General features: G+C 44.4%; 1 protein-coding gene across 5 annotated transcripts in view; it reads right to left on the bottom strand.

Annotated features, from left to right (window-relative positions):
• The window catches only part of LOC133487608 (nesprin-3-like), a 281,178-nt gene that overhangs the window by 17,304 nt on the left and 250,147 nt on the right, over positions 1-13,727 (bottom strand). For 2 of the 5 annotated variants that reach the window (XM_061794480.1, XM_061794494.1), the window contains 3 exons: positions 7,704-7,876; positions 5,263-5,383; positions 5,112-5,173 (listed from right to left, as the gene is read on the bottom strand). In XM_061794480.1, coding sequence (XP_061650464.1) covers positions 5,112-5,173; positions 5,263-5,383; positions 7,704-7,876 — 356 coding nt within the window. Of the gene's footprint in view, positions 1-5,111; positions 5,174-5,262; positions 5,384-7,703; positions 7,877-10,282; positions 10,398-10,476; positions 10,615-13,727 lie in introns of those variants that run through there. The other 3 variants (XM_061794482.1, XR_009791405.1, XM_061794484.1) reach the window with 3 other exon arrangements.

Here is a 13,727-nt window from a genome sequence, read left to right as displayed (position 1 = left end):
AGTACAGTGGTGCCTTGAGATACAAGTTTAATTCGTTCCGTCACCATGCCTTATCTCAAAACATATTTCCCCTTTAAAATGAATGGAAATGTAATTAATCCATTTCAGTCACCCAATAAACACAATTTTCTTTTAGATTTTTAATCAACAAAAGTAGCAGTATATCTTAAAATATAGTCATAAAAACATAATAGAAGAGAAAGTAAACATTAACTGGCTTTACGAAGTGTAATCAAGCCAAAAGTCTGCACACACACACTAGTAGATTTGCATGCTGTGGCTTTAAATGTGCTTTCTCTGTCTGTCTCTCTGTATGTCTGTCTATAAAGTTACGACTGTTTCGCACAGAAGATACAGTATGAGTGTTCTAGGTCCAGATACTAGACAGACAAAATACCAGCTTTCACAGGTTGTGTAAAAGAGTCTTAGGACAATAAAATCAGAATGAAAATAAGGAAGGAAGGCACCATCTTGTTCCAGGGTCATGTCACAGCGACAGCAGCCTCAGCAGAGAGGCACAAAAAGGGGTATTGGAGGAGGGTGTGTTCCAACTGCAGAACTACCAATCCAAAAGCACTGTCCATGTGATGTTGGAGAATTGTGCCAATTAAGACAGCCCTGATCTGTCATGTGTGTGTGTTCCGGGTTTTGTCTTCCCCCCCTGTTTCACACACACCTGCTCATGTGAGCATCTTCATCACCTGTGCCTCGTTCACCCTAATTACCCCTTGTATATAACCTCGTGTCTCATTTCCTCTCGTTGCCAGTTCGTTGTACCTTGTCGTCGCGTTCCAGCATTCCTTGTTTCCACGTCATAGATTCACAGTAAGACTTGACCCTGTTCCGATTATCGACCTTGTCTCTTTGCCTCATGTTTTTGGATACTGTTGCCTCTCTTGGATTGCCTGCCTGTGTACCGACCTATGCCCGTCTATTAAACCTCTCTTTTTGGAAACTGTCAATTTGTTTTGGAGTCGTGCATTTTTGGGTCCTATCCTCTGTTCCGTTCATGACAGAACGAACTGGCCAGAACATGGACCCAGCAGACTCAGACCCGGTGCGCAAAGCCCTTCAAGCGCAGGGTCAACGCCTCGCGAAGCAGGATGAGCAGATTGCCGCCCTCCACCTTCATCTCGAGGGACTGTCAAGGAATCAGGACAATATGATGAGACAGGTGGCCTCGCAGTTTGAACTTCTTTTGAAATTTTTTCAAGAGAAGGAACCAGTTGGCACCACACCCAGTACTGCCACGGTATTTCCGTGTGAAGTAGTCACCATGCAGCCACCTGCCACCTCCGCTGCTGTCTGCCCACAGCTCTCTCGACCGGAGAGGTTCTCTGGAGAATCTGGGAACATTAAGCCGTTCATCACGCAGTGCGAACTCCACTTTGAACTACAGGCAACCGCCTTCCCCACCGAGCGGGCAAAGATCGCATTCGTCATTTCCCACCTGACTGGTCGTGCGGAGGCGTGGGCTACTGCTGAATGGAGCCGCAATTCCGCCGCGTGTCATTCATGGGCTTTTTTCGTCAAGACTATGGAGCAAATTTTTCAATTTTCCACTCCTGATCGTGAGGCAGCTCGCTCCCTTGTCACCTTACAACAAGGCAAGCGCAGGGTGTCAGATTACGCGATTGAGTTTCGCATTCTAGCAGCTGAGACTCATTGGAATAATCGGGCGCTACTCGATGCCTTTTTTCAAGGACTGTCCCCCGCCGTCAAGGATCATTTAGTCCCGCTAGACCTGCCAACCGACTTGGACACTCTCATCGCTCTCGCCCTCAAGATCGACAGAAGGCTTTTGGATCGCGAGCTGGATGGAGTTCGGCGGAGGGATGCTTCACCGCGCACTTGGAGGACGAGCCTCGGTGACAAGCCAAACCAAGGCAGATTCCCTGCTGCCAGTCTCAATCCACTGGCTAGCGTCACCACGGATGAGCCCATGCAACTGGGCAGGTTCCGTCTCTCCCCTGAGGAACGTCAACGCCGGCTGAGGGAAGGGCGGTGCTTCTACTGCGGTCAGTTGGGTCATTCCGTGAGCAACTGTCACGTCAAAGTTGCCGGTGCCGGTAGCCAGGGCACGGGAGAGGTGAGTCTGAATTTCATTAAGGAAGACCCTACACGGGTTCTTCCTAAAGTGACACTATGCTCTCCTGATCAAGAAATTCATACACCTGTTTTAATTGACTCTGGTTCTGATGCAAATTTACTCAACTCCATCCTTGTTAGACGTATGCACCTTAGAACCTTTGGAATAAAACGCCACCGCAACACCTATGCTGCAGACGGCAGTTTTATGGGCAAGATCACTCACCGCACCCAAACACTCACATTGACATTCCCTGATTCTCACTCGGAACGTATTAGTTTTCATGTTTTTGACGCCATGAATCATGACGTTATCTTAGGGAACCCATGGCTGAAATTACATAACCCCCACATTGACTGGTCCTCTGGGCAGGTTATGTCATGGGGCAGCAATTGCGCCCGGAACTGTTTCAAGCCGCCACGTGATGTTCAGGGTCATGTTTCTAAGGACACTCCACAGACCCCATCTGCGGATCCTGATTTATCTCAAGTGCCCACCTGTTATCAGGATATTAAAGATGTTTTTTCCAAGTCCAAGGCCAAATCCCTTCCACCCCACAGACCTTATGACTGTGCTATTGACTTGCTGCCTGGAACCACACCCCCACGAGGGAGGTTGTTCTCTCTTTCAGGGCCGGAACACAAGGCCATGAAGGAATACGTAGAAGAATCACTGGCAGCCGGGATCATTCGCCCATCTTCATCCCCTGCGGGAGCAGGATTTTTCTTCGTGGACAAGAAAGACAAGACCCTGCGACCCTGTATCGATTACCGGGGTCTCAATGAGATCACGGTAAAAAACAGGTACCCTCTTCCTCTCATCTCCACCGCCTTTGAGTTCCTGGAGGGAGCCAAGATTTTCACAAAACTGGACTTAAGAAATGCATATCATCTAGTCAGGATAAGGGAGGGGGATGAATGGAAAACAGCATTCAACACACCAACGGGACATTATGAATATTTGGTAATGCCTTTTGGGCTTACTAACGCTCCAGCTGTTTTCCAGAACCTTGTCAACGATGTCCTGCGCGACATGTTGAATGTTTATGTTTTTGTTTATTTAGATGATATTCTGATATTCTCCCCGGATGAGGAGACTCACATTATTCATGTCCGCTCTGTTTTGCAGCAGTTACTGCAGAATCAACTCTATGTCAAGGCTGAGAAGTGTGAGTTCCACCAGGCGTCCGTTTCTTTTCTGGGTTTCATCCTGAGACCAACGGCCAAACCGAGAGGCTGAACCAGGACCTGGAGACGGGGCTCCGATGTCTCGCTTCACAGGAGCCGCGATCCTGGTCTCAGAAACTGGTTTGGGTCGAATTCTCCCACAATTCCCTCCCCTCTGCATCCACTGGTCTATCGCCTTTTCACGTTGTGCATGGTTACCAACCATCTCTGTTTCCTGCCATAGCCTCAGAATCCACAGTTCCAGCGGCATTAACCTTGGTGAGACGCTGCAGGAGGACCTGGGAGCGAGCCCGCCAGATGCTGCTGCGCCAGGGACGGTCCTACAAAGCCGCTGCTGACCGTCGGAGGACACCGGCCCCGAACTACAAAGTGGGTCAGCGAGTTTGGCTTTCGACCAAACATATTCCACTCCGGGTGGAGTCCAAGAAGCTCGCTCCCAGGTTCGTTGGGCCCTTCCCCATCACAAAAATCATCAACCCTGTCACCGTGAAGCTGAGCCTCCCAAGGTCTATGCGGGTCCACCCTACTTTTCACGTCAGCCTACTCAAGCCAGCCCGGGAGTCCCCTCTGGTCCCGCCTTCCAGGCCCCCTCCTCCCCCCCGGTTTGTGGATGGGGGCCCTGTCTTCTCTGTGAAGCGGCTGTTGTCATCTCGTCGGAGGGGCAGGGGATTTCAATATCTGGTGGACTGGGAGGGCTATGGGCCTGAGGAGCGTTCCTGGGTACCGTCTGCGTTTATCGTGGATGATTCGCTCATTCGGGACTTCCACGTTGCGCATCCAGGGGCCCCAGGGCCGTCTGGGGCCGGCCGTTAAGGGGGGGGGTACTGTCATGTGTGTGTGTTCCGGGTTTTGTCTTCCCCCCCTGTTTCACACACACCTGCTCATGTGAGCATCTTCATCACCTGTGCCTCGTTCACCCTAATTACCCCTTGTATATAACCTCGTGTCTCATTTCCTCTCGTTGCCAGTTCGTTGTACCTTGTCGTCGCGTTCCAGCATTCCTTGTTTCCACGTCATAGATTCACAGTAAGACTTGACCCTGTTCCGATTATCGACCTTGTCTCTTTGCCTCATGTTTTTGGATACTGTTGCCTCTCTTGGATTGCCTGCCTGTGTACCGACCTATGCCCGTCTATTAAACCTCTCTTTTTGGAAACTGTCAATTTGTTTTGGAGTCGTGCATTTTTGGGTCCTATCCTCTGTTCCGTTCATGACATGATCTAGGGATTCCATCCACCCCCTGCGCCCTACAACAAGGAGCATTTTAGCCACCTCGGCGATCTCAGCCAAACTGATAGAAGAGCCCAACTTGGAGTCCAAAGACTCTGCTTCTTCACTGGAAGGTGTGTCTGTGGAATTTATTCGGTTAAGGTTAAGTAGGTACTTTCCCCATCGACTCACAATGTCTCAAGTCAAGGGCTCCAGTGCCACAACCCCACTATACACAAGGTTGATGGCGCATCACTTTCTGCCACTAGAATGTCCTTGAAGCCGTCCGGAAGTCATTCTTTATGGCCTTGCTGAATTCCTCCCATGTCTTGCCTTAGCCACTGCCGAAGCCTGCCGGTACCCATCAGGTGCCTGCAAGGACTCCATCTTGAGGGCATCTTTCACTGCCAGTGTCTACCAACGGGTTGGATGATCTAGTCGATTGCCTCAATAATGGAGGCACACATTAGGGACCACTCGACATGATCACAAAGTTGATCATGGAACTGTGGCCTAAAGTCCCCTGGTGCCAAGTGCACAAATGGACACCATTATGCTTGAACATGGTGTTCAAACAATCAGTGACAGAAGTCTAATGACAAACTTGGTGAAGGACCAGATCTTACCAAAATTCGGAGTCCCCATTCCTATTTTTTCTGGAGAATGCTGTCATGGTTGTCTGATTGTCCTGTGAGTAGATGAGGGAAAAAACAAACTGTTCTAAGTATGTAATAATGCAGTCAGGCTCAACAGAGGAGAGTCCAGTGTAAAGCCAACCATTGCATGAGAGAATTGAACTCTGTTCCGTTGACGTAGGACTGGAGGGATCATTATTTCGTTCTGACAGGGAATTTTAGTGCCAAGTCTGAAAGGAAAATTCAGATCAGTTGAGGCGGAGCTGTAAAAGCAACAGAATACAGTATTACAATAACACACATGATTCAAATCATATCTACACTGAAAAATGTAAAATAGTTTTGTACTTATTTTCACTTGTTCTGGACTAGTAATGATTATTTTCTAACCATTTTTTCCCCACTGCCTAAAGACAGTAGTACCCATTACCCACTAGGTCATTTGTATGGTGCTTGGGCACATTTGACCTCTGAAGTCCAGATAGTGACTTTTGTGACTTTGTGAGGACTGCACTCAAGCGTGGTACACTTCCCTAGCTCAAGCGCAATTGGATGAGGTGGGTCTGTGCCCCGCACAGGGAAATGTGTGCGTTTCATATAATTAAGTATGACTGCTCTTCTCTCCTACCAGATAAGGATAACCATCACACTGAAAAAACAAAACAAAACTGAATGACTCGAAAAAAGTGAGACTCAATGGGATAATACTGATATACAGTGGAACTTTGATAAAACATACTTCGATTTGATGGATATCGGATAAAACAGACCTTCGGGACTGAACAATGTGTCCAAAAATAGTTTCCATTTGTCATTTAAAATGCAGTTGAAAAAGTATGTCAGTTACAGAATTGGCTGCTGTTGTTTACTGGCGCTGTGGTGCAATGCAGGCAGAGATTGGGACTGACATATTTCTGGGTCACACATATACAATATGACTAGATCCAATTCCAAAAGATGCGCCTCCAGTGCCTATGAAGCCGCCATGTTGAATGTGGGGCATTGACGTGGCGGCCATGTGATGATGGTCCTATCTATTGTCTATTCTTCATCGAGCGAGAGCGAGAGCAAGAGGCATGGCTCTGAGGAATACAAAACAAGACTTTGGGGTCTTGGTCATGCTATTTTTGGTACAGTAACTGTTTTTTTTTTTGTCAAGCCGTTCGCTTTGGCAACAGATTTGGAACTCGGAAGCGCACAAACATTAGCTGGATGGCTGGGGGTTGACGGAGTATCCCGATCGGACAAGTGGTCGGGGTGCACTGTCTCACGCTCCTCTAAGAATCTTTTATTTTTATTTTTTCTTTGTGCTTCCCGGTACTAAATGTTCCGTGGCCTTGTACCGGTCCACAGCCCAGTGGTTATAATGATGCTCATTTCAGCTCGTCTAACAGTGGAGGTTAAACAAGGGAGAATAGCTTGTTGCTACTTGGTAACTGGTACAAGCAGAGTGGTAAAAGCCACAATTTTAAAGATTTGTACATCTCATTCGTGCTCACGAGCGTGGAAAACTTAATTTTTGCAGAGGAGCTCTGCACTGACTGTTGTGGTGGCACTCAAAGGGAAGAGAAAACAAAAACATTGCTAAATACGCTATGGTACTTTTTGGTATGATGTGTAGTTTGATTACAATGGCTTGCTTGTAAACCAAGTCTTATTATTTTAGCTGCATTCATTGATTACTTTATAGCAGTGATTCTCAAAGTTTGGTATGTACCACTAGTGGTACGTGGGTTCTCTCTAGTGGTACATGAAAGAATCACCGAATTAAATGCAATTTTACAAAGTTTAAATAAATCCAATACAATCAACCACATTAGAATTAAATTTGGAGCTATGCATACAGCCTGTTTAAAATGTTTGTTTAAATACAGTATTTTTCTTTACTTTTCATGTACAGTACATTTGTTTTACTTTTCAAGTATAGGACATTTTGGAAGTACAGTACATACATTTGCAGTTAATCCTGAATAACTGCTTGTTTTTAAACTTTTTTTAAGTACAATTTTTATTTCACTTTTATGTGCAATTAATTTTAATTGAGTCATTATTTAAGTAGTTTTTTTTTATTTTCACTGTGTGGCTTAATATGAATAAAGGGCCTATTCTGTCAGCAGTTAAAAAGAATACTAAATAGAAAATCAACAACATTGTTCAATTGTCAATACTAGTTTTACTTGTGAAGTGTGATATGTGCAAAAACACTGCAACTAAAATGATTTCCCAATGCAGAAAGAACAGAAATAGGAATGAAAATGCTGTTCATAAAACTGTATTCAAATAAAATGTATCCTTTTGTTGAATGCGAAATGAAACATGAATAAGATACAGTATTAGTTGTTTATTCAAATATACCAGTCTATAATCCTCATCCCCACTCTTTATGGTATGCTCTCTCGATTCTCACAAGGTCAGTCTTCATTTATCTCATCTACATATTGCACTTGTCCAGTACATTTAAGGAAATATCACAGCAGAGTGCAAGAGAGCCAAGTCAAAAAACCTCCATTGCCATAACACTAGTTTACCCCTGGGTGAGCTAACTTTCTAAATCTACCAGGAATCTAAGAATAGAAAGCCTACCTCATAGTGCTTTCACAGGAAGAGCCTTGGCTATCTTGCTGAGCCTCACTGAGATCACTGCAGTCAGGTGGAAAAACACAGCCTATGAGTCCTCTGATTTGCGCCAAAGGCAACTGGCACTGTTCTTTTTGTTCAGATGTTCTTAAAGTCTTATATTTGATGGCAGTCTTCACCTAATAAGAGCAAGACAAAAAGAGGGGTTGTGTAAGTGCTGAGCAAACAGAATAAGGACCAATGTAGTGACAGCCTACATGTTTTTCTGTAATGTACACAATGTGAGCCTGCGTTAAATACACCATTCCTATGATAAAACAAACATTTTATCGGCATATCTGTGAGGAAAAAGATGTCTCTTATACATGTCGGTGTGTTCAAAGGAAACAAACCTCTCCAGGGGCTTTTATGTTGGACTACTATTCAGTATTTGGTTTAAACAATTTGGGCCCAGGTGCAGCTAATCCCATCAATGACCTGCCTATGGTCAAAAGTGCAAGCACACAGAAATAAATACCAGAGGAGAAACAGCTAGGCCTTGTTCACGCTGCAAATCAATATTTGTTCATCAAATCGGACTTCGGTCATTTGTAAGTGACCAGACCAGATTTGTTGCGTTGACACATCAGCGCGCAGCCGTATGTGACACATATGGGTCATTTTCATATAATCAGGTCAATAATGGTTTATAAAGACACCTGTTTAAAAAAAAAAAAAAAAAAAAAAAAAAAAATGTTCAAACATGCCACAGTAAAGTCCCATTTTCAAAAAATTATTGACGATTTAAACTCCATCCATCCATTTTCCGTACCACCTATCCTCACTTGGGCCGTGGGCGTTCTGGAGCCTATCCCAGTTGACTCTGGGCGGGAGGCGGGGTACACCCTGAACTGGTCGCCAGCCAATCGCAGGGCACATACAGTATAAACAAACAACCATTCGCACTCACATTCACACCTATGGGCAATTTAGTATCTCCAATTAACTTACCATGCATGGTTTTGGAATGTGGGACGCAGGCATGGGGAGAACATCCAAACTCTACAAAGGTGAGGCTGGATTTGAACCCAGGTCCTCAGAGGCAGATGTGATAACCAGTCATCTACCGTGCCACCCACGATTTAAAATTTGAGAGTTTTTTCATCTTTGTTGAACATATACAAAAAAACAAAACAAATCAACACAAAATAGTTATGACAAAATATAGTCTATATACTCTTTTATTAGATTATCCCATGGTTTTGTGTGATTTTATTACTTCAATAGTTCTTTGTTCAATAGTCCTTTGTTCTTGTGTGGCCTTTCCAAATATACTTAGGAGCTTAATTGTTTAAGATAACGTGGTAACTCGGACAGCATGCGACAGCAATGAAATAAATAACCTGAGTTGTGTTAGAAAACAATTTTTTAGTTCACTGAGGAGGGCACTTCCCTTCTTTCATCCTGTCTTCAACCTCCCTTTTCTCTCAAGGACAAGATGTGAATAGGTCTTTCTTCTCACTTTCCTTATTTCACTCCCATTTTTTCAGTTTAATTAGAAATTGCTTTTCCGTATGTGTCTCAGAGACAGGCAGAGACGCGAAGCAACTCTAAAGTCTCGACTCTCTCTCTTTCCAAAGATTTTAAAACTGCAAAAGACAAGATTGTTTCCGGATGTAATTTCCAAAACAAATTTGGTGTCAGAAGTGGGATCCTAGGATTGATTGCCGAGCCAGGGGACCCCAGGAGTGACTGATCCTCAAGGACCAACGCACGAGTCCTGCCTCCACCCAAAGAATTAAGGACGGGGGGGTTGCCGGGGCTCTGGATGTCGGCTATCACCTCAGGATCCAAACTGCCCTGTTGTCCTCCAAACAAAGAATTACGGTAAAGAACATTTTAATTCCTTGATAATTGGACTATTTCATATACTGTATTTGAAATAAGCTTGTCTCTGTAATAAGTGGTATTGGTAATTGCTCTTCTCACATTCCATTCATAAGGTTTGAGTCCTTAAAGGCCTGGTTAAAGTCCAGGTTAAAGTCCGGATTAAAGTCCAGGAATAAAGTCCCACGGTTGGAGTTCGGGGGTTAGGGGTTCAGGTCAACAGGTTCAAGTCCTACGGTTAGGAGTTTAGGTCTCCCGGTTGGAGTTAGACAATCAGGAGTTAGGTTCCCCAACAATTTCAAAGACGTTCGAATATTGTAAAAAATAGAAGCGCTTCTAACGGGTACTGAAAATGGGAAGAGCAAAGAAAAAGAATTACTGGTGTATACATCACCTGTCATGACCTACTGTATATGAGGGAAAAATATGGGGGGGGGGGGGGGGAATCTATGGAGTGTGTTGAGAAGTGGATAACTGAATATGGTTTCCCGGTGACAGGAAATTTAAGTGTTCAGCAGTTACAGCAACTGAAGGAAATGTTGGGGGGGAAAAGAAAGTTGTGAAACAACAAAACAAATAAAGTCAAGGACTTTGAACTTTTAGGGAAAAATGTCAAATGTATGGAAATGTTTTTGACTGTTAGATTTAGATGCGAACAGCGACAGAAGCTTTCTGACAAAAACTATGTGTAGGGCAAGTTACTGATAACTGGGTATCACCTGTGGTCTATCAGAGTTGGCCAAAGGGTGGATGTCAGGCTGCGGTCGCGAGCTGGGTTCCACAGTGGCCTCCACAAATCAATCACCCTTTGGCAAAGATCTAGAAGAGTGCAATCTGGAAAAAGACCAACAACACAACCATCTCCTGCGACCCACAGCACGGCGCTTCACACACAGCACTCCTCCTTTCCTACCTCAAGAGTAGCTGCCTCCCTCCCACACCGCCTGGCCTTGCGGAATGTTCTTGACAACTAATGGACACAAAGCATCGCTGAACCAGATTTGAGGAGGTTGAGGCCGGATACTGAACAGGTATCAGGGTTTAGAAGATGCTTCCATTGTGGAAAGAAGGGACAATGGATGAATATTGGATCAGAGACTGTCTGAAGAAGACAGATAAAAGGGCACGACATTTGCACTCATGGTGGCGATCGTGGTGGTGGACCCAGTTCGTCCGAACTCTGGCTGACTCAGACAGAGCGGCGCATTACTGGTGATATACAGACACACATGCATTCAACATAGCTGTTTCCTTTTGTTATTTTTTGCAATGAAGACGTGCTTGGCACTGACAACACTGCTTTGCTTAGGCTAGTTATTTACTGTAACTTACACAGTCACCACCAGACATTCATTTACACACTTATGGAGTTAATGTATGCAACTATGAAGTATAATTGATAGATCCCTTTGAATTAGAAAGATGTCCTCCCATCCCAACAACCGTGACTAATGCAAATAAGAATATTGAACTACCTGAAATGTAGAATCATGACTTGTAATCATCTGAGGATCTATTCCCCGCGTACATGTTTGGTCTGGGACCGAAAGCGTAGCAGTTTGGAACTGCTTGAACAAATCTACAGTGGGCTGGGGATTGTGTAACTTGGCCTGGGGCCTAAGGGACGGTAATCGGGAACTCACCCGAAGTGGAGGACGGTTACTTGTCATTTTTCAAGGTTTTGAGAAACTATTAACTAGTGGACATTTGGTCTTGCAAAAATAATTAAAATGCATTCATTGATGACAGAGAAATTTAAATAATCCAAGGTTTATTATTTTTTGGGATTAGATAAATCAAAATTCTGCTCAAACTCATTGTTAATTCCACTGGTATGAATAAATGATTCATACAAATGTGAAAAGCAAAATGTTAACTACTTACTGTGAGGGGTGAAAATATCAGTTTTGTGAAAATGAGAGTTAACATTTTGTTTGAAACAATTTTTGTTTCAAATGCTGTCAAATGATCAAAGTAAATTTATTTATACAGCACATTTTATACATTAAAAATGTAACACCAAGTGCTTTACAGACGAGAAAAGCTTTAAAGGTATTTGAGACTGAAGACAAGACTATCTGACTGACAAGACGTGTGTTCAACCTTCCATCCATCCATTCATTTTCCGAGCCGCTTCTCCTCACGAGGTTCGCGGGAGTGCTGGAGCCTATCCCAGCTATCTTCGTGCAGGAGGCGGGGTACACCCTGAACTGTTTGCCAGCCAATCACAGGGCACATATAAACAAACAACCATTCGCACTCACATTCACACTTACGGGCAATATTAGAGTCTTCCATCAACCTACCACGCATGTTTTTGGGATGTGGGAGGAAACCGGAGCGCCCGGAGAAAACTCACGCAAGCACGGGGAGAACATGCAAACTCCACACAGGCGGGGCCGGGGATTGAACCCCGGTCCTCAGAACTGTGAGGCAGACGCTCTAACCAGTCGTGACCATGCACCCGTATGTACAGGTTTGTGTGTGGTGTTTGCGAGACGAATGCTGGAATCTTGGCCAAGTGTTTTGGATGAAAGTGCGTTGTTTGACTGATTACTGGAAGATATGTTGTTCGCTGTGGAGACTGTATGTACATAGTGGGGCAAAAAAGTATTTAGTCAGCCACCAACTGTGCAAGTTCTCCCATTTAAAAATATGAGAGAGGCCTGTAATTTTCATCATAGGTATAACTCACCAATGAGAGACAAAATGAGGAAAAGAAATCCAGAAAATCACATTGTCTGATTTTTAAATAATTTATTAGCAAATTATGGTGGAAAGTAAGTATTGGTCAATATCAAAAGTTCACCTCAATATTTTGTTATTTACCCCATGTTGGCAATGACTGAGGTCAAACGTTTTCAGTAAGTCTTCACAAGGTTTTCACCCACTGTTGCTGGTATTTTGGCCCACTCCTCCATGCAAATCTCCTCTAGAACGGTGATGTTTTGGGGCTGTCGCTGGGCAATACAGACTTTCAACTCCCTCCAAAAATTTTCTATGTGGTTGAGATCTGGAGACTGGCTAGACCACACCAGGACTTGGACTTGAAATGCTTCTAACGAAGCCACCCCTTCGTTGCCCGAGCGGTGTGTGGGATTATTGTCATTCTGAAAGATCCAGCCACATTTCATCTTCAATGCCCTTGCTGATGGAAGGAGGGTTTCACTCAAAATCGCACAATACATGATGTTTCCACCCCCATGCTTCACACTAGGTATGGTGTTCTTTTGATTCAACTTGGCATTCTTTCTCCTCTAAACACGACAAGTAGAGTTTTTACTAAAAAGTTCTATTTTGGCTTCATCTGACCATTCTCCCAATCCTCTTCTGGATCATCCAAATACTCTCTAGCAAACTTCAGACGGGCCTGGACATATACTGGCTTAAGCAGGGGGACACGTCTGGCACTGCAGGATTTGAGTCCCTGGCGGCGTAGTCTGTTACTGATGGTAGCCTTTATTACTTTGGTCCCAGCTCTCGGCAGGTCGTTCACTAGGTCCCCCCGTGTGGTTCTTGGATTTTTGCTCACCATTCTTGTGATCATTTTGACCCCACGGGGTGAGATCTTGCGTGAAGCCCCAGATCGAGGGAGATTATCAGTGGTCTTGTATGTCTTCCATTTTCTAATAATTGCTCCCACAGTTGATTTCTTCACACCAAGCTGCTTACCTATTGCAGATTCAGTCTTCCCAGCCTGGTGCAGGTCTACAATTTTGTTTCTGGTGTCCTTTGACAGCTCTTTGGACTTGGTCAGAGTGGCTTTTATACTGATAACGAGTTTGAACAGGTGCCATTAATACAGGTAACGAGTGGAGGACAGAGGAGTGTCTTAAAGAATTTACAAGTCTGTGAGAGCCAGAAATCTTCCTTGTTTGTAGGTGACCAAATACTTCTTTACCACCATAATTTTCTAATAAATTCTTTAAAAATAAGACTGTGATTTTCTGGATTTCTTTTGTCCTCATTTTGTCTCTCATCGGTGAGGTATGCCTATGATGGAAATTGCAGGCCTCTCTCATCTTTTTAGGTGGGAGAACTTGCACAATTGGTGGCTGACGAAATACTTTTTTGCCCCACTGTATCTGTGTGTGTGTTATTGCTTATGTAATGCGTTATGAGCTGTTGCTGCGGGGGAAAATAAGTTGTGGGAAAATGTTTTTT

The sequence above is a fragment of the Phyllopteryx taeniolatus genome, chromosome 13 (genome assembly GCF_024500385.1).
Source record: "Phyllopteryx taeniolatus isolate TA_2022b chromosome 13, UOR_Ptae_1.2, whole genome shotgun sequence".
Lineage (NCBI taxonomy): Eukaryota > Metazoa > Chordata > Actinopteri > Syngnathiformes > Syngnathidae > Phyllopteryx > Phyllopteryx taeniolatus.
The sequence above is the reverse complement of the archived record's forward strand: the minus strand, read 5'-3'. Positions and strand labels throughout refer to the sequence as shown.